The sequence below is a fragment of the Monodelphis domestica genome, chromosome 4 (assembly GCF_027887165.1).
Source record: "Monodelphis domestica isolate mMonDom1 chromosome 4, mMonDom1.pri, whole genome shotgun sequence".
In the NCBI taxonomy this organism is placed as follows: domain Eukaryota; kingdom Metazoa; phylum Chordata; class Mammalia; order Didelphimorphia; family Didelphidae; genus Monodelphis; species Monodelphis domestica.
The window spans coordinates 272,696,997-272,718,725 of record NC_077230.1 but is presented as its reverse complement, the minus strand read 5'-3'; the positions used below and the strand labels follow the sequence as shown (position 1 = coordinate 272,718,725).

At 35.1% G+C, this 21,729-nt stretch overlaps 1 protein-coding gene across 3 annotated transcripts in view; it reads right to left on the bottom strand.

The window, feature by feature from the left end:
- Positions 1 to 21,729, bottom strand: part of CCDC15 (coiled-coil domain containing 15) — a 79,494-nt gene that overhangs the window by 42,770 nt on the left and 14,995 nt on the right. For 2 of the 3 annotated variants that reach the window (XM_056794560.1, XM_056794562.1), the window contains exons 5-15: positions 21,110 to 21,223; positions 5,899 to 6,051; positions 5,215 to 5,322; positions 4,676 to 4,783; positions 4,095 to 4,202; positions 3,673 to 3,777; positions 2,392 to 2,502; positions 1,775 to 1,882; positions 1,324 to 1,431; positions 730 to 837; positions 306 to 413 (exon numbers count right to left, since the gene is read on the bottom strand). In XM_056794560.1, coding sequence (XP_056650538.1) covers positions 306 to 413; positions 730 to 837; positions 1,324 to 1,431; positions 1,775 to 1,882; positions 2,392 to 2,502; positions 3,673 to 3,777; positions 4,095 to 4,202; positions 4,676 to 4,783; positions 5,215 to 5,322; positions 5,899 to 6,051; positions 21,110 to 21,223 — 1,239 coding nt within the window. The remainder of the gene's footprint in view (positions 1 to 305; positions 414 to 729; positions 838 to 1,323; positions 1,432 to 1,774; positions 1,883 to 2,391; positions 2,503 to 3,672; positions 3,778 to 4,094; positions 4,203 to 4,675; positions 4,784 to 5,214; positions 5,323 to 5,898; positions 6,052 to 21,109; positions 21,224 to 21,729) is intronic. The other variant, XM_056794561.1, reaches the window with a different exon arrangement.

Below are 21,729 nucleotides of genomic sequence, written 5' to 3'. Positions count from 1 at the left end.
TAATTAAATTCACCAGTAAAGTCCATGGTGAATATTAGAAAAGTGTTTTCTTTGTAAAAAATATATACATAAATACATATAAAATGTAAATTACTTCAATTCAATATGATAGTAAAAATATGCAAAGACTTCAATGAAAGCTACTGGGAAATTTTAATAGAGTAATCTAGGGAAAATGCAGGATTTTAATATGGATCCTTTCAAAGTTCCATCTCCTGACTCCTAATGCTATGGCCCCAAACCAGGTGCAGCACAATCTTGGCAAATTCTATCTCAAATCCAAAGATTTCCCATGGTTCATTTACCTCTGCAGTTTCCTGGGCCTGCACCTTGCCTGGAATATGGTAAGGAAATGGCTTTTCTGTCCCTTTACCATCTGCACCAACAGTAGATAGCTGCCCAAAATATGGTTTCTGAAAAGGACAAACAAAATATCAATAGTCTGGGTATAGGCATTACAATAGAAATAATTTTCTAGGTCTCATCAAAAATGTTGGGATCACTTTTAGTATGGTGGATTTGTCTGGTATGTTATGAGATTATTCAAGATAAAAACCTTGGCCTAACTTCCTAGAACCTAATGCTACAAAGTATTCTGTTTAATTAAATTCACCAGTAAAATCTGCAGGATTTTAATATGGATACTTTAGTGCTATGGCCCCAAACCAGGTGCAGCACAATCTTGGTAAATTCTATCTCAAATCCCAAGATTTCCCATGGTTCATTTACCTCTGCAGTTTCCTGGGCCTGCACCTTGCCTGGAATATGGTAAGGAAATGGCTTTTCTGTCCCTTTACCATCTGCACCAACAATAGATAGCTGCCCAAAATATGGTTTCTGAAAAGGACAAACAAAATATCAGTAGTCTGGGTAAAAGCAATACAACAGAAATAATTCTCTAAGTTTCATAAAAGCCTTGGGATCACTCTTAGTAAGGTGGATTTATCTAGCATATTATGGGATTATTCAAGATAAAAACCTTAGCCTAACTTCCTAGAACCTAATGCTATATACAGTGTTTTGTTTAATTAAATTCACCAGTAAAGTTCATGGTGAATATCTGAAAAGTGTTTTATTTAAAAAAAAAAAATATATATATATAATGTAAAATATCTCAGCTCACTATGATAGTGAAAATATATGAAGGCTTCAATAAAAGCAAATTGGGTCATTTTAATAGGGTAATCTAAGGAAAATGTAAGATTTTAATATGGATACTTTAAGCTCCATCTCCTGACTCCTAATGCTATGGCCCCAAAGCAGTTGTGGCACAGTCTTGAGAAATTCTATCTCAAATCCCAAGATTTTCCATAGTTCCTTTACCTCTGCAGTTTCCTGAAACTGCACCTTGCCTGGAATGTGGTAAGGAAATGGCTTTTCTGTCCCTTTACCATCTGCACCAACAGTCGATAGCTGCCCAAAAAATGGTTTCTGAAAAGGACAAATAAAATATCAATAGTCTGGGTAACAGCAATACAATAGAAATAATTCTCTAAGTTTCATAAAAGTCTTGGGATCACTCTTAGTAGGGTAGATTTGTTTGGCATGTTATGGGATTATTCAAGATAAAAATTTCAGCTTAACTTCCTAGAACCTAATGCTATAAAATGTTTTGTTTAATTAAATTCACCAGTAAAATCTGCAGGATTTTAATATGGATACTTTAAGTTCCATCTCCTGACTCCTAAAAGCTATGGCCCCAAACCAGGTGCAGCACAGTCCTGGCAAGTTCTATCTCAAACCTCAAGGAGTTATTTCCCCATGGTTCATTTACCTCTTCAGTTTCCTGGGTCTGTACCTTGCCTGGAATATGGTAAGGAAGAGGCTTCTCTGACCTTTTACCATTTGTACCAACAGTCAATGGCTGCCCAAAATATGATTTCTGAAGAGGACAAACAAAATATCAATAGTCTATTTAGGGGCAATACCACAGAAATAATTCTCTGGGTTTCATCAAAAGTCTTGGGATCACTTAGTAGAGTGGATTTGTCTGGTACATTATGGGATAATTCAAGATAAAAGCCTTGACCTAACTTCCTAGAACCTAACACTATAAAGTGTTTTGTTTAATTAAATTCACCAATAAAGTCCATCGTAAATATCTGAAAAGTGTTTTCTTTATATAATATATATGTTTGCATATATATATACACATATATATATAAATAAAATGTAAATTACTTTAATCCACTATGATAGTGAAAACATACCAAGGTTTCAATGAAAGCTATTGTGTAATTTAAAAAGGGTAATCTAGGGAAAATGCAGGGTTTTAATATGGATATTTAAGTTCCATTTCCTGATTCCTAATGCTATGGCCCCAAACCAGTTGCAGCAGTCTTGGCAAATTCTATCTCAAACCTCAAGGTGTATTTTCCCTAGTTCACTTACTTCTGCAGTTTCCTGGGACTGTATGTTGCCTGGAATATAGTAAGGAAGGGGTCTTTCTGTCTCTTTACCATCTGCACCAACAGCCGATAGCTCTAGCCCAAAATGTGGTTTCTGAAAGAAAAAGAAAAACAAAAATGAAATATAAGAAGTCTGGGTAAGGGCAATACAATAGAAATAATTCTCTAGGTTTCATCAAAAGTCTTGAGATCACTCTTAGACTCTTAGTAGGGTGGATTTGTCTGGTACATTATGGGATAATTCAAGACATAAACCTTAGCCTAACTTCTCATCACCTAACACTATACTGTCAAAGCAATTGTATTATAGTCCTGGAAAGCCCCAGTCCTAACTTGAAGGAGTTTTACTTTCTGCTGCTCCCTCTCCTCTCCTTTCTTCTCTGTCTGATCTCTGCTAAAGGCTTGGCCACAAAGTCTAGGTGAGAGGCAGTAGGTGGCTCAGTGGACAGAGAGCCAGGCCTGGAGACAAGAGGTCTTGGGTTCAAATCTGGCCTCACAGACTTCCTAGGTGTGTGACCCCTGGGCAAGTTACTTAACCCTAATTGCCTAGCCCTTACCACTCTTCTACCTTGGAACTTATGCCTAGTTTTGATTCTAACAAAGGCAGCAAGGGTTTTTAAAAAAATACTAGGTACAAGTTCCTCGTGGCCTTTAAGAGACAACCTCTGTCTCCTTCCCTCACTGCTGTGTTGATATCTGAGGGAGATACTGGTAGCCAATAAAATGTTTTCTATAAAGCCATAAACACCACATGTAAATGGGCCATGTGGAGATTTTTCTAGGAAATATACTTTTAGCTGTAGTGAGGAGGTATGGAGTAATTTTAATAGGGTAGGGAACTCTTGATACATAATAGAATAAAATAGGACATTATTCTCTTAACTCCATTCCTAGAAGAGTATTAATTGTATATTGCCAAACCAGTTACAGTAACAGTTCTAGTAAAGCCTAGTCCTAAACCTGAGATTACTCTTTGTGGTTCCCCTTCTTCTTCAGTCAGTTCTTTAGGCTCCCCAGTGATACCATTTTTTATACCAGATGATGTCTTCTAAAAACAAAATAATCAAAATATACATTTTGGCCCACAAATGGAGGAAATACACTAATGATTCTCCTTTATGCATTTGTGAGAACTTTAGAGTAATTTACATTTTATGGCACACATAAGACACTAAGTCCTTGGCCCAACTCCATAAACACTGTCCACACACCATATATGATACAGTTCTAATAAGTCCCAACCCAAACTTTAAGAAGTCATTACTTTTTTCTCCTCTCTAACATCAGCATAGGGTACCCCTTGTTCTCTGTAGGATTCCACAGGGAATGTTTTACTCCTTCCTTCACTAGTAGTATCCACAGTGAATATCTGAAATAAAGTAAATATAAATATATTTATATAAATAATAATACATAGTATAATAATTATATAAAACAAAATAAATATTCATATCATATCATATAAAATATAATTACCACTACCTCAATTTGATAGTGAAAATATACCAAGGCTTCAATGAAAGCTATTGGGTAATTTTAATAATCTAGACAAATGCAAGACTTTAATATGGATACTTTAAGTTCTAACTCCTGACTCCTAATGCTATAGCCCCAAACCATTTACAACATAGTCTTGGAAAGTTCTATCTCAAATCCTAAGGAGTTATTTCCCATGCATTATATTACCTCTGCAGTTTCCTGGGCCTGTATGTTGCCTAGAATATGATAAGGAAGGGACTTTTCTGTCTCTTCGTCATCTGAACCAGCAGCTAATAGCTGCCCAAAATATGGTTTCTAGGGGGGGAAAAAAGAAATATCAATAGTCTAGATAAAGGCAATACACTAGAAATAATACTCTAGGTTTCATCAAAAGTCTTGGGCTCAGTCTTGGTAGGCTGGGTTTGTCTGGTACATTATGGGATAATTCAAGATAAAATCATTGGCCTAATTTCCTCTTATAGTGTTTTCTTTAATTAAAAAATATGTATATATACATATATACATATATATATATATATATATATATATATATATATATATAAAACATAAATTACTTCTACCTCAATATAACAGTGAAAATATGCCAGTTTCAACAAAAGCTATTGGGTAATTTTAATAGGGTAATCAAGGGAAAATGCAGGATTTTAAGATGGATACTTTAAACTCCATTCCCTAAGTCTTAATGCTAAAGCATCAAACCAGTTGCAGTATAATCTTGGCAAGTTCTATCTCTAATTGCAAGGAGTTATTTCCCATGGTTCAGTTACCTCTGCAGTCTCCTGGGCCTGTACCTTGTCTGGAAGATGATAAGGAAGAAGCTTTTCTGTCTCCTTACCATCTGCACTAACAGTCACCAGCTGCCCAAAATTTGTATTCTGAAAAGCACAAACAAAATATTGTCTGGGTTAAGGAGAATACACTAGAAATAATATGCTAGGCTTCATCAAAAGTCTTGGGATCACTCTTAGTAGGCTGGTTTGTCTGGTATATTATGGGATGATTCAAGACATAAACCTTGGCCTAAGTTCCCAGAACCTAATTTATAAAGTGTTTTCTTTTAAAAAAAGGATATATGCATATATGTAGATATACATATATTATATAAATTATATCTACCTCAATATGATAGTGAAAATATGTCAAAGTTTCAATTAAAGCTATTGAGTAATTTTAATAGGGCAATTTAGACTAAAATGCAGGATTTTAATATAGATACTCCTAATACTATAGCCCCAAATTAGTTGCAGCATAATCTTGGAAAGTTCAATCTCAAATCCCAAGGGGTTATTTCCCATGGTTCACTTACCTCTGCAGTCTCCTGGGCCTGTATCTTGCCTGAAATATGGTAAGGAAGGGGTTTTTCTATCCTCTTACCATTTGCACTAACAGCTGATAGTTGTCTAATGCATGTTTTCTGACAAGGACAAACAAAATATCAATAGTCTTGGTAAGGATAACATACTAGAAACAATTCTCTAGGTTTCATCAGAAGTCTTGGGATCACTGAACAACTCAGAGGGATCTATGAGAAAGAACACTATCCACATTCAGAGGAAAAACTGTGGGAGCAGAAACACAGAAGAAAAACAACTGCTTGATTACATGGGTCAAGGGAGATATGATTGGGGATGTAGACCCTAAATGATCACCCTACTGCAAACATCAACAACATGAAAATAGGTTTTGATCAAGGACACATGTAAAACCCAGTGGAATTGCCCATCAGTTATGGGAAGGGGTTGGGGGAAGGGAAGGAAAGAATATGATTCTTGTAACCAAGGAATAATGTTCTAAATTGACTAATTAAATAAAATTTTCAAAAAAAAAAATTCTTGGGATCACTCTTAGTAGGCTGGGTTTGTCTGGTACATTATGGGACAATTCAAAATACAAACCTTAGCCTAACTTCTAAGAACCTAACTATACTGACAAAGCAATTGTAGTGTGTATAGTCCTGGCAAGCCCCTACCCTAACCCAAGAGGAATTTACTTTCTGCTGCTCCCTCTCTTCTTCTTTCTGCTCTGCCTGATCTCTGATGGAGGCCTGGGCTGGAAGTAGCTGATCTGGATGGTCTTTTAGAGGAGAGTCCTTTCTTCCTCTCTCGCCTGTCCTAAGAGATGTTGGCTGCCTGAGGAGTGCAATCTAAAAGAAATGACACAAAATGAAAATTCTTCAAATAAGGGCAATATGTGAGTGGTCATACTCTAGGTGTTGATGAGAACACTCCATGAGGCTCTCACTTACCTTAAAAGGCCAGGTCTGATACATTATGGAATAAAACAGGATGAATGATATATACCAACAAATATCTATCACACCTCCTCAGTCTGATTGTCAAAAACATCAGCTTTACTTTTTGAACTGGTAACAATTCCAGGAGGTTTATGGTTTTATAATCTGGCAAGAAGAAGGCAAGCAAGGATATTTTTGGTTTCTATCTTCAGGGTTGAGATAACATTTACAACTAGAGTAATTCTGATGTGACTAAAGATAATCCCAACAAGAAAACAGATTGAAGCAATTGGAATTATAGATCCTCCTCCTTTCCCGAGTGGCAGATTACCACCCCTTGTAATTAAGGGGGTGAAAGCAGTCTAGGCTTGAGAAGGAAGGGTAATAAACTTGATTTCACTTACAAAATAAAGTGTTAACTCCATTTCTAGTCACTGTTCACATGGAGTGGATTTTTTTTCTGATCCTTTACCCAGGAAACAAATAGTCTTGAGGAGGAAACACACAGTCTGATTTCAATGTAAAAATAAGACTTTAAACTAAGTGGCGCCTTTGACAGTATGTCTGGTTTATACAACAATGATATATCTGATTTAATCCTCCCTTCTTGTAGATAATGATTCAAGATCAAGTCAAGTTTGTGGATAGCATTCTTTCTGGAAAAACATCAGTCAAATCATTGAAGCATGCTTTACACAATGCCCTGTGTCAGACCATAGGATCTGATAATACTGATCTATCTGGATTACCAAGCAAGGTTCAATCACCTCCCCCTCTACTAGCATCCTGGAGCCAACCTAACAACTCTAAAACACAGTGCTGCTAAATACTCTGTTTATAAAGGCCTTAGAAACTACGTCACCAGGGAGTGCTTACGCAGAAAAGCAGCTGCCTTGCCAGGTTCCTGACAAAAAATGAGTTCTACAATTAACCACAATAGTTCCACGTAGAGGCACTACTACTTCTAATAATAATAATAATAAGTGACCTTTATATGCTGCTTTAACATTATCTCATTTGAGTTTTACAATAGTACAAACCACTGGAGGATCATAAAGGGTTTGGGAGAATTGGTGGTGCCCTTTAACGTTATGGGGGGAAAGGTTATAGGAAATTTAATATTGTTTTTGGGCACACTGAATTTGATCTATCTATGGAACCTCTAGTTTGAAATTTCTAAGAGGCAATTAGAGATGCATGACTAGAACTCAGCAGAGATCAGAAATAGAAATATGGCATTCAAGGTCTACCCCTCCACCACAAAATAGCATCACTTTATCTTTCCCAAATCATCTCATATTACAGAATTACTAAACTGGAAGGGACTTCAAAAGTCATCTAGTCCAACTCATACTTAAATAACAGATCTGACAAGAGGTCACAGAACTTCAACCTCTAGTGAGAAGGGGATCCTTTACTTTTTTTGGTCAAACTAGATTACTCACCCCCACACCCAAATATTGAATTCTTTCCTACCTACATGGATTTAATGTTGCTCTATTTCCCAGTAAATCAATCAATAAACATTTACTAAGTATCTACTGTGTAAGATGTTGGGGATACAAAAAAGGCAAAAGACAATCCTTGCCCTTAAGGAGTTTACAATCTAATGGGGGAGACAACATACAAATAAATATATACAGAGCAAGCCACATACAGATTTTAAAAGGAAACAACTAACAGAGAAAAGGTAGAGAAATTACGGGGAGTAGGCAAAGGCTTCCTATAGAAGGTGATACTTTAGTTGGGACTTAAAGGTAAGGGGGTTAGTAGTCAGAGCAGAGAAGGAAAAGTATTCCAGGCATGAGGGGCAGCCAAAAAAATGCCCAGAGTAAATTCTAGTTAATCCTTAGAAATCAATGTAATTCCTTCTTTCTCCAAAAAACTGAGGTTCAAATCTTGTCTTATTACCTAAGTGAGATTTTCATCGTTAGAAAGCTATTAAGGATTCTTGATTCTAAATCTAGAATCCTATCCATTATGTTATCTCTAATGATTGGGCAAGAAGTTGTTCTGAAGTTGTTTTAAGTGAGTCTACAAAAGATGACTTACATCACAATACTCATTTGATCAGAAAACAAGCAGTCATTTTAGCCACCTGAGTGATGTTCTGCAGAACATTAAATATACACGAAAAATAACAAGAATTTGGATTGTTTTCATCTTAACCCCATTTAAAAAAAGGTGATTAACAATATACCAACAACAATAACACACCTGGGGAGAGCTTTAAAAAATCTACAAAACACTTTATATCTAACATCTAATTTGATCTTCATTATAATCTTACAAGGTAGGTGTTATAATTATCTCCATATTACAGGAAAAAAGATATTAAGAAAAGAAGTTATGCTATTTAATCAAAGTTCCTTGTTATAAATGCCTGGACCAGGATTTGAACTTTGGTTTTCTTGATTTTAGGTCTAGAGGTCACATACCCCTATCCAAACATTTACTAATTGAAAATATATTAATGAATAGCTATGGAGGTAATATGCACCTAGTACAGAGCAAAGAAGTACTACATAAATTTTTTGAGAAATTGGAAAAAAAAAGAAAGTAAATTTTTTGGACTTAACCTATAAGATATTCACAGTGCAAGGTATATAGTAGGCACAATAAAAATGTTTATTCCCTTTCTCCCTTCCCACCATATACCCACACAATATTTCCTAAAATTCTGGCTCTGAAGCTTCATCAGAGTATCTGATATGGAGGTATCTCAGGCTCTATCAACAGAGGACAAACAAGTTCTACCAAGCTGGGAAGAATATGTGTGTGGTCTGAAAACCAACATATTTAAGTCCAGAAAGGTCACAACCAGTAGAGTAGCTTGGCTACTAAGTAAATAATTCTTTGGCCAAAGATATAAAAATACAAAAAAAGCCTCAGATCTGATATACCCCCTTTCTCCTTCTATAGTAATGGGGTTAGTAGCAGAAGAGGTTAGAAGATGCTAAGAATCAAATCATTTGTAGACTTTTCATAAACACGAAATTTAATTGTCAAGTATTCTATATGTGAGATCTTTATCCAAAAAATGAGGTTTAATACTATAAAAATATAAGAACTGAACAATTTCAATACAGATATACTCAATATACAAAGCAAGAAGACAGAAGAAAATTTCAAATAAACAGAAGGATAAGATAAATATAGAAGTTGAGAGAGTTGGTTTATATTAAATGCTTAAAGGCAACAAGCAACATCATTACATGAGACACTTGATCATGTTGCTTCAAAATGCAATAATAAATCAATATATGGTAATCTGTAATATACAATAGATGAGTATAAGCAAAAAAAAAATCACCTTGGAGATGACAACCTATATACCAAAATTTGATTCAGAGGAAAAGAAAAGTAAATAAAGTCTATGAAACACTTGATAAGATTCTCCAAATGAAGTCAATACATGCTCAGTTATATTCAGAAACTTCTATGTAAATGTGGGCACAAGAAAGAATTATGAAAAATGTTAGAAGATATGGTTTAAGATTAAGAAATTTAAAGTTGAAAATTTGTAATAAAAGTTCTTACACAGCATTTTAAGATTTATGAAGCATACTATGCATAATATCAAATTCAATTCTTAAAACAATTTCCTTGAAGTAGGTGCTACAGTTATGGCCATTTTATAGATGAAGAGATTGAGGCTGAAAAAGTTAAGTAATTTACTCTATGCCAAACACCTAGTTAAATGCCTGAGGAAGAATTTAAACACAAGTGTTCCTGACAAGTCCAATATTCTATCCAATAAGCCATCCTGTTTTTCCATTTATATCTGCAAAGCTGAAATGGCACTCACATTTGAAATGATTATAATGATAAACACTACACAGATGTCTCATATCCATAAATCATTTTTCCAAGAAGAGATTCTGGAGATGCTAACATGGTGTGTCATGAACAACAACAGCCAGGAAACTATTAGTTACTAATGTGGAAATCATTCCTGAATCAATGGATTTTAACAGACTATCAAATAGCAAAAAGGTCAAAAAATCAATACCAAATTAGAAAGGTCTAGCAAAATGATGGAGTAGCAATAACTACCAATCCAGTAAGTCTACTTTCACATCTTTATAAAATCTCTTTGAGAATGATCTAATTACCTACTGAAGGAATTCTTGATGAAAATATGTGAAAGGAATAGGTAGGCTTCTACAATTTCCTACAATTGAGAACATTTTCTTAGTCAGACCATTAATTTAAAAGTACAGGAATTAAAAGATTTTGTTCTGATTGTTGATTATAGAATATCATTTGACTTAGCAGCAAAAAATAGAACCTTAATTTAAGGTTTTCCTATGGCAGAAGTGTCTCCTATGCATATATTAAGATTCCTTTATATATGCAACCAGAAGTAACTTTGTTCAATGATATCACTATCAATATGAGGCATAAAATAGAGGGATTATTGTCAGTGTTGACCACTAGCATGAGGAATGTCTTGCAGAGAATTCAAATGAAGGGATTTCCTAGAGATGGTAAAATTCTCCAGAAGGTTTGGAGCTGACATGGTGCTGATTGCATCAAGCCACAAGATTACTAAAGAGACTCCTCAAAAGATACAAGACCACTCAAGAGAAGGGGCAACATATGAAAAGTGGATTAAAACTGCCTATTGTCCTAACTGTAAAACCTGATGGGTACAGCCCAGGACCCTGAATAGGAAGAAATGTAGATGGATGATGAGGTGGGTCAAGAATTAAATAGACAGATCAGATCAGAATGGATTTTAAAAACCATGAAGTGCTTTCAAGCTGTTCTCTGAAACCAATACCCATTTAAAAGATAACATTTTTTATTGATGTTATATGGCTGCTAATTGTAATACATCTCAATTCCCATGGAAATCAAAACTACAAATAAACCAGTGGGAATAGAAAGATACATTAATGAACACAAGTAGACTAAAATATATTGCCAACATTTACTTACATGCAAAAAGTGGAATAAAAAATATCACCCAGGAAATCTAGAATTAGAAAAAGAAGGTGAGGTAATCATATAATTAGTGAGGGATATCAGATGAACAGCCTGAAGACCATACTAACACCCAGAAAACATGAGGGAAAAAAATCTATCAGAAGAAAACCCTCAAAACTCTGGTTAGGTATTTTATGAAAACATTGAGGAAAGGACCTGGATGGGAATAGCAAAGAATGAGTAGGTGTGGACTGATCATCATTAGAGGGAGTAATCACAGATCCACTAAAATATTCAAATATAATATGTTTAATAAGAAGCTAGTTTAAGCAATAGTACAGAACTTAACAACCATTTTATATTCACTTATGTATAAAGGAACTGTGTTAAACCATAGAGGTATAAGAAAAAAAAAAGTAAGGGTCCTTTCCCTTTAAAAGTTTAAAATCTGGAGGATCTGAATATAGATAGTGTCAGATATGGAAAAAACTGAGAAGAGAAAAAAGGAATGCTGTACAGATAGTTTTCAATTTGGGCTAACTGGCATGGAAATTCAACTTTACATAAATAATTCTCAAAAGCATGAGAAGATGTAACAAAAACATGTATAGAGAGGGTTTGGAAAAAAGTGCCCACAACTACCAATTTTCATGGATTTAACAAAGATGAAATGTTGGAAGAAGTGAATAACGAGATTATAAACTTAGCACAAGATTTAGATGTAGAAATGGCTAAGAATGATGTGGAGTTGATTGAGTATCATGGAGAAGAAATATTGAATGAGCTAGCTACAAAGATTGCATTAGAAAGCAAAGCTTTAGAAGAGAGGTCAAATCAAAAATGATTCACAACAAAACAACTGGGGAAGCATTTCATCATTTGAGTGAATTCTTGTATTGAAAAAATGAATCCAGATACTTTTTGAAATTCCAGAGACTTGTTGAAGATTGTTATCATCAAACTCCAGAGGAAAAACAGATTGCTACTGTTCAAAATAATAAAAAAGTTGTACAGCCAACCACCAGTGATAAAGACAAGGGGCAGTGAGTGGGGAAGGGGCAACATAGTGCACACTTATGTTAACCTTACATGCTTTTATCATTAACTTTACTTTTTATAATTGTTATATCATGGTACAGTATTTAATGTGTCTACATTTTAGTATATTTTATGTCACATAAAGGTATTTTATGTATGCCTTTGTTATATAGGCTGAGTGAAGTGAGTGGATAGGGGCAAATTCTCATTATATAAAAATTGATTTATGCAAAATGGTCCCCTTACATAAAGCAAGAACTGTATGTACTTCAATCATATTAAAAAGATTTTATAGCATGAAGTTGAAGAAGCCTTCACATATGCTACCAAGCTCATCACAAGCCCTTGAAAGGGCTGGCTTTTGTATGTACTGTTTCGAGCTACATCACTGGCATGCAAATTTAATCGAAATATCAGTGAATAAATTTACAAGTTGGTGAACATGTGTAAATGTATGCAATTTTAAAAATTAAGTATGAGTAATAAAATACTTTAGAATGTCTGTTTTTCCATAATATTGGGTAATTTCTAATTGATTAAGTGATAGGTAACAATAGTGTTTTTGTGATTTCATTAAACTTGATTTGTGAAATTAAAAAAAAAGTTTAAAATCTGTTGGGATGGAAAGAGATATAAGTATAGAGTAGTTTCAGAAGGGAGAGGATGCTAAAAACTAAGGGGGAATGGAATAGAAGTGAATTTTTAAAAGGCTTCTGTTAGAAGGTGATGATTGATCTCAGTCTAGAAAGAAATCTAAGGATTCTAAGAGGTAGATGTGAAAAGGGAATGTATTTCAGGCATGGAGGCCAGTAATCATGAAGGTAGATAGAATATTGATTGCAAGGGGGAGACAGGGACAGTTTGTAGCCTATTTAAATAGACTTCAGAATGCATGAAGAGTAATAATATGAAATAAGTCTTGGGAGTCAGATTGTGGAGGGTCTTAAAAGGCAATCTGAAGAGTTTGTATTTCATCCTCAAGGTAAAAGGAGGCTACTGTAGATTTTTGACCTGGGAGACAACAAAGTTAGACTTCTGACTTAGGAAGATTATTTTAAGAGACTAGATTAAGAGTCTAATGCAAAAGTGCAGCTGATGGGACATAAAGACAATATTGACCATATGAGCAATGAAAAGGGTAATGAAGAAAGGTGTTACAGAGGTAGAATCAACAAATTTTGGCAATTTGTTGAAATTGGGAGTAAAAGAAAAGGGAGAAGTTTAAGATCACTCTAAGGTTGTGAACTTGAGCAACTGAAAAAAGAGTAGTGCCATCAATAAATCTCAAGAAGTAGAAGAGTTTTAGAGGGGAAAAGGAACATTAAACTTTTGTCAGGGAATTTTGTTATAAAAATGTTTCCCCAGTTTGTTGCTTTCCTTCTAATTTTGGTTGCATTGGTTTTGTTTGTATAAAATCTCTTTATTTTAATATAATCAAAATCACTCATTTTACATTTTGTAATGATCTCTATCTCTTGCTTGGTCTTAAATTACTTCTCATCTGACAGGTATACTATTCTATGTTCACCTAATTTATTTATGATTTTCCTCTTTATATTTATAAGTCATTTACCCAATTTGAAATTATCTTGGTATAAGGTATGAGATATTGATCTAAGCCTAATTTTTCCTATACTGTTTTACAATTTTCCCACCAGTTTTGGTCAAATAGTGAGTTCTTGTCCCAAAAGCTGGAATCTTTGCATTCACTGAACACTAACTTGCTGAGATCATTTACCCCTAGTCTACTACACTGATCTACCCTTCTGTCTCTTAGCCAGTACCATATTGTTTTGATAATCACTGCTTTCTAGTACAGTTTAAGATCTGGTACCATTAGGCCATCATCTTTCACGTTGTTTTTCATTATTTCCCTTGACATTCTTGATCTTTTGTTTAGAGGGGAAAAGAAAAGACAATAAATTGGGTTTTAGATGTACTGAGTTTGACAAGCTGATAGAACATTTAGGAAATTATATCCAGTAGGCAACTGGAAATGCAGGAAGTACAGATACTGTTCAAAGAATATAAAGGAGAAACTTTATAAATACCTCTCATCAAGAATTCAAAGGTGAGGCAGAGTCAAGATGATGGTATAGAGGCAGCGAAAGTTCAGACCGCTAAAAACCTGTCCTCACTGGATTAAAAACAAAATGCTTCTAGGGGACTGAAAACCAAATTTAACAACAGGACAGAGCTAAAGAACCCTCCTGCTGGACTCAACTTAAAAGGTATGCCTCCAAAAAGCCTGAATTCCAGAACCCTCAGGTTTAAGGGGAAGGAAGGAGGAAGGTCCTAGGATCCCTCCTCCACCTATAGTACTGAGCCTCCAGCAGTAGCTGGAATCTCTGGGCCTTCAAGGACGCTGGGCCAGAGGGAGTACCTTGTGGGCACGGCTGTGCCTGACTCAGTGCTTTGAAAATAGGAGGCAGAGAGGCAGCTGGAGGAGAAGCACAGAGAAGGCAGTCCAATAGCAGACACTCCATATTGTAAAAATTAAATTAGTTTCTCATAATAAAAGTATTATATTTTATAAGGTTTATTAAAGATTATTAGAAATCAAGGACACAAAATAATAAACCACGTGCCTAGGGCTGATTAGCCCATTCACAGCCTACTTACTACATGTTGCAATATCCGAGTAGAGGAAGAGGGCTCTTAAGAGGCAGAGAGCCCGTTAAATACTACTTGTGATCTCATCCAGGCGGAGACTCAGGTGAGATTATAGGGAATTCTGGGAAGTACCAAGGACTCCTGGGGATTGAAGTCTGGGGTTCAAATCTCCATTTTTAAAATATTTCCCCCTCACCCTGAGGTTTTGGCCTCAGAGCACATCCAACTCTGCAAGATCAACTCCGCCCTGGCTTAATCTTATCAATAGGGCAGAAAAGAAGCCTTCAAAGGGCAGGGAAGCTCAAGCTCCAATACTCCTCCCCACTGATTCCACTGAGAGCCTGCTGACTAAACACCAAGGGTGAAGGCTGCAATTACTACAGAATACCTTAATAACAAGGTGGGAAGCCCAGCTCCTTTTCAGCTTCTGCTGACAGCTGGGGAATATCTGGCATTAGGGCTCAACCTGATCAATCAGCAGAGCAGAGAAGAAGTCCCTTCAAGACAGAAGAGCCCAAACTCACAGATCCAGCACATGAGAGGAGCAAGACTACAGTAGGCAACTACACAGGGAAAAGAAGGAGGAAATATGAACAAACAAAAGAAAAAGAAAAAAGAAATCACAATTGATAGCGTCTATCCATGTAATGAACAAAGAGCAAATGAAACAGAGGAAAGATCAAGGAACACCAAGCAAAAACACAGAAACTCCAGCGTTTGGATATAGGTTTTGGAAGAACTCAAAATATAATTAAAAAAAACAATCAAGAGAGGCTGAAGACAACTGGAAAAAGAACTTAAAAAGCAAGATAAGTCGTTTAGAAACTGAGGCACTTGAACTAAAATGAGAAAATAGTGTCTTAAAGCCAAAATTAACCACCTTGAAAACAAGGCAAAGAAGATGAAAAATAACCTCCAAAGAAAATAAGACCAGAAGGAGAAGAATGACCAAAAATCCAGGGATGAAATTCAGTCTTTAAAAACTAGAATATAACAACTAGAAGCAAATGACTTCAAAAGGAAGCAGGAAACTATAAAACAAAATCAAAAGAATGAAAAAATTGAGGACAATATGAAACACCTCATACATGAAACAGAAGATATAGAAAACAGGTCCAGGAGAGACAACTTGAGAATCATTATTGGTCTACCGGAAGATCATGACAAAAGAAAAAGCCTGGACATTATACTACAGGAAATTATCCAAGAAAACTGCTCCGACATTCTAGAGCAAGAGGAAAAAGTGGAGATGGAAAGAATCCACAGATCACCTCCTGTACTCAATCCCCAACTGACAACAACCAGAAATGTTATAGCCAAATTCAAGAACTACCAGACATAGGAAAAAATATTACAAGCTGCTAAGAAGTCATTCAGATACCATAGAACATAGGATAACACAGAATCTGGCTGCATCTACACTGAAGGACCAAAAGGCATGGAATATGATATTCCAGAAAGCAAGGGTACTAGATCTAAAACCAAGAATCAACTACCCAGAAAAATTGATTATATTCTTACAGGGGAAAGTATGATCATTTAATAAAATAGAAGACTTCCAAGCATTTGTAAAGAAAAGACCAGACCTGAACAGAAAATTTGAGGCCCAAACACAGAACTCAAGAGAATCATCAAAAGGTAATTAAGAAAGGGGAAAAAACAAAAACAAACAAACAAAAATAAAACTAAAAACTTTTTTTAAGGGACCCAATAAGTCAAAATGATATGTATTCCTACAAGAAAAGAGGATATTGGTAACTCTTAAAAATTGTTATTATCAACTGCGTAGCTAGCAGTGACAAATTATATAGGATGAAATGCCAAGACATAAATATGCATATAGATATATACATACATATATATAAATATATATATGAAACTAGAGGTAAAAAAGAGGTTAATACTAAAAGAAATGGGAAAAGAAACAAAATGGGGTAAATTGATATGTCATAATAAAGTGCATGGCAGGAGTGGGGGAGAACACCAATACACTGGAAGAGTAAAAACGTTGGAGATAGGAAATACTCAATTCTTACCTGCATTGAAATTGACTCAAAGATGGAACAACAATCAAATCCATTGGGGCAGAGAATTGATTTGCACCCTATAGAGAAGTAGAAAGGTAACAAACGGTCTGGTGGGAGGGGAAGCAATACAAGGGAGGGAGATGGTGGAGAGGTAGTTTAGAAAGACCATAAAGAAAATGAGAGGGGAATAAGAAGGGGGGGTGGGGGTTACGGGGGTAGAAAGGGAAGTAAAATAAGGGTAGGATTTAGGGGGGCTGATTAAAAACAAAACACTGGTGTAGAAGAAGAAATAGTGAAAGAAGAAAGGGCAGGACTAGGAGTAGAATTCAAAATGTTGAGAAATACACAGCTGGTAATCATAACTCTGTATATAAATGGAATGAACTCACCCATGAAATGCAAGCAAATAGCAAAATGGATTAAAAACCAAAATCTTAAGAAACACACATGAAGAAGGTAGACACACATAAGGTAAAAGAAAGAGGATGGAGCAAAATCTATTGGGCATCAACTGAGAAAAAGAAGGCAGGAGACTCAATCATGATATCTGACAAAACCAAAGTAAAAATAGATCTAGTCAAAAGAGACAAGGAAGGTAAAGAAGTGAATGAAATATTAGAAAAATTAGAGTTAGTAGATATATGGGAAAAAAAATAGGGACAAAAAGAAATACATCTTTTCAGCAGCACATGGTACATTCACAAAGATTGACCAGGCACTAGAGCATAAAAACATTGCAAACAAGTACAAAAGAGCAGAAATAATAAATGCAACCTTTTCAGATCACAATGCAATGAAAATAATAATTAATAAGGGTACATGGAGAGGCAAATCAAAAATTAAATGGAAATGAAATTAATACGATTCTCCAAAATTGGTTAAAGAACAAATCATAGAAACAATTAATAATTTTATTGAAGAAAATTACAATGATGAGACATCCTTTCAAAATCTATGGCATGCAGCCAAAGCAGTACTTAGGGGTAAATTTATATCCTTGAGTTCATAGAGAAATTAACAAAATTGAAAGTCAAAGAACTATTGATTTAATAAATAAGACTAGAATCTGGTACTTTGAAGAAACAAATAAAATAGACAAAGTACTGGTCAATCTAACTTAAAAAAGGAAAGAAGAAAAGCAAATTGACAGCATCCAAGATGAAAAGGGAGACCTCACCTCTAATGAAGAGGAAATTAAGGCAATCATTAAAAACTATTTTGCCCAATTATATGGCAATCTAGCTGATATGGATGAATATTTACAAAAATATAAATTGCCTAGATTAATAGAAGAAATAGAATACTTAAATAACCCCATATCAGAAAAAGAAATTGAACAAGCCATCAAAGAACTTGCTAGGAAAAAAATACCCAGAACCACATGCATTCACAAATGAATTCTACCAAACATTCAAAGAACAACTAATCCCAATATTATACAAACTATTTGACAGAATAAGCAAAGAAGGAGTTCTACCAAATTCCTTTTAGGACACAAATATAGAACTGATTCCAAAGCCAGGCAGGTCAAAAACAGAGAAGGAAAACTACAGACCAATCTCCTTAATGAGCATAGATGCAAAAATCTTAAATAGAATACTAGCAAAAGACTCTAGCAAGTGATCATCAGGATTATTCATTATGACTAGGTGGGATTGATACCAGGAATGCAAGGATGGTTCAATATTAGGAAAACCATCCACATAATTGACCATATCAACAAGAAAACCAACAAACATCACAATTATCTCAATAGATGCAAGAAAAGCCTTTGACAAAATGTAACATTCATTCCTATTGAAAACACTAGGAAGTATAGGAATAGGACCTTTCCTAAAAATAATAAACAGTATATACCTAAAACCATCATCAAACATCATCTGCGATGGGCATAAACTAGACGCCTTACCAGTAAGATCAGGAGTGAAATAAGGATGCCCATTATCACCTCTATTATTTAACATTGTACTAGAAACATTAGCAGTAGCAATTAGAGAAGAAAAAGGAATTGAAGGTATTAAAATAGGCAATGAGGAGACCAAGCTATCACTCTTTGCAGATGATATAATGGTCTACTTACAGAATCCTAGAGAATCAACCAAAAAGCTAGTGGAAATAATCAACAACTTTAGCAAAGTTGCAGGATACAAAATAAACCCACATAAATCATCAGCATTTCTATATATTTCCAACACATCTTGGCAGCAAGAATTAGAAAGAGAACTTCCATATTTCCTCAAAATCACCTTAGACAATATAAAATACTTAGGAATCTATCTGCCAAGACAAACACAGGAACTATATGAACACAACTACAAAACACTCTTCACACAATTAAAACTAGATCTAAACAATTGGAAAAACATGAATTGTTCATTGGTAGGATGAGCTAACATAATAAAAATGACAATCCTACCCAAATTAATTACTTATTTAGTGCCATACCCATTGAACTACCAAAGAACTTTACTGAATTAGAAAAAAACATAACAAAGTTCATTTGGAAGAACAAAAGATCAAAGATATCCACGGAAATCATGAAAAAAATGCAAAGGAAGGAGGACTTGCAGTCTCAGATCTCAAATTATACTACAAAGCAGTGGTCATCAAAACAATTTGTTACTGGCTAAGAGACAGAAAAGAGAATCAATGGAATAGATTTGGGGTAAGTGACCTCAGCAAGACAGTCTATGATAAGCCCAAAGATCCCAGCTTTTGAGACCAAAATCCATTATTTGATAAAAACTGCTAGGAAAATTGGAAGACAGTATGGGAGAGATTAGGTTTGGATCAACATCTCATACCCTACACCAAGATAAACTCAGAATGGGTGAATGACCTAAATATAAAGAAGGAAACTATAAGCAAATTGGGTGAACACAGAATAGTATACATGTCAGATCTTTGGGAAAGGAAAGACTTTAAAACCAAGCAAGAACTAGAAAAAAATCACCAAATGTAAAATCAATAATTTTGATTACATCAAATTAAAAAGGTTTTGTGCAAACAAAACTAATGCAGCCAAAATTAGAAGGGAAGCAACAAATTGGGAAACAATTTTCATAACAAAAACCTCTGACAAAGGTCTAATTACTCAAATGTATAAAGAACTAAACCAATTGTACAAAAAATCAAGCCATTCTCCAATTTATAAATGGACAAGGGACATGAATAGGCAATTTACAGTTAAGGAAATCAAAAGTATTAATAAACACATGAAAAAGTGTTCTAAATCTCTGATAATCAGAGAAATGCAAATCAAAACAACTCTGAGATATCACCTCACACCTAGCAGATTGGCTAACATGACAGCAAAGGAAAGTAATGAATGCTGGAGGGGATGTGACAAAGTTGGGACAGTAATGCATTGCTCATGGAGTTGTGAATTGATCCAACCATTCTGGAGGGCAATTTGGAACTATGCCCAAAGGGTGCTAAAAGACTGTCTGTCCTTTGATCCAGCCATAGTCCTTCTGGGTTTGTACCCCAAAGAGATAATAAGGAAAAAGCCTTGTACAAAAATATTCATAGCTAAGCTCTTTGTGATGGCAAAAATTTGGAAAATTAGGGGATGCCCTTCAATTGGGGAATGGCTGAACAAATTGTGGTATATGTTGGTGATGGAATACTATTGTGCTCAAAGGAATAATAAAGTGGAGGAATTCCATGGGAACTGGAACAACCTCCAGGAAGTGATACAGAGTGAGAGGAGCAGAACCAGGAGAACATTGTACACTGATACACTATGGTACAATCAAATGTAATAGACTTCTCCATTAGTGGCAATGCAGTGATCCTGAACAACCCAGAGGGATCTATGAGAAAAAACACTATCCACATTCAGAGGAAAAACTGTGGGAGTAGAAACACAGAAGAAAAACAACTGCTTGATCACATGGGTCGAGGGGGATATGATTGGGGACATAGACTCTAAATGAACATCCTAGTGCAAACATCAACAACATGGAAATAGGTTCTGATCAAGGACACATCTAAAACCCAGTGGAATTGCCGGTCAGCTATGGGAAGGAGTGTGGGGAGGGGAGGGAAAGAATGTGATTCTTGTAACCGAGGAATAATGTTCTAAAATGACTAGAGTTAAATAAAATTAAAAAAAAAATTCAAAAGAAACTCTAAGTGAAGATATCATAAGGTTAATGGAGGTAAGTAAGTTCAGCATCTAGTCCTACGAACTTTGAAGGAAATATGAAAGAAACCAGAGAATCGAATTTTAATCTATAGGTTTGTCAGTTTCATTATACTCTCTAAACTTAGATCTTTTACATTCAAAGTCTCTTTATAAGTGCACTACAAACTGTTACTTTGTTTCAGTGGAGTCTCTAAGCAAACTAATTTACCTCTTGGGTAGGGCTGCTCTCCATGCTATCTTCTGAAAATCCTAATGGCTTCTCTCCATCTATGGTTTTTCTGGAAGCCAGTTGTTGACGGGCTTGCTTCAAAGTTTGGCTGAGCTGCCAGAGAAAGCAAGGGAAAAAAAAAACAAAAAACCAAGTGTTAATAGCAACAAGCATTCTAACAGGAAATGGACTCCTGCTATTAAAAACATGCCAAACAAGAGGATTATATTCACTAGCGATTTTCATCTAGTAATAATATTTTTGTATAACAACTTTATTTTCATTTCAACTAGCAATTTTTATTTCATCACTAGATCTATTAGTCAAGGAAGTTTTTGATGTCTATTTTTATTTTAAACGTGAGCACAAAAATACCCAAAGCTAAACTCAGCAGACACTCCTCACCCTTAACATCCTACTTAGAAGTCAGGAGATCTATGCTTAAATACTGCCTTAGCTACCTACTATGTGACCATGCACAACTTAACAACCACTTAAAGACATTCAACTCCTCATCTGTAAGATGGAAATACTTTCCTTGAACTACTGACTTCACAGTGTTCTGAAGAAAACATTAAAGTTCTGTATAAATGTGTTATTATTACTTTAGGGGGCAGCTG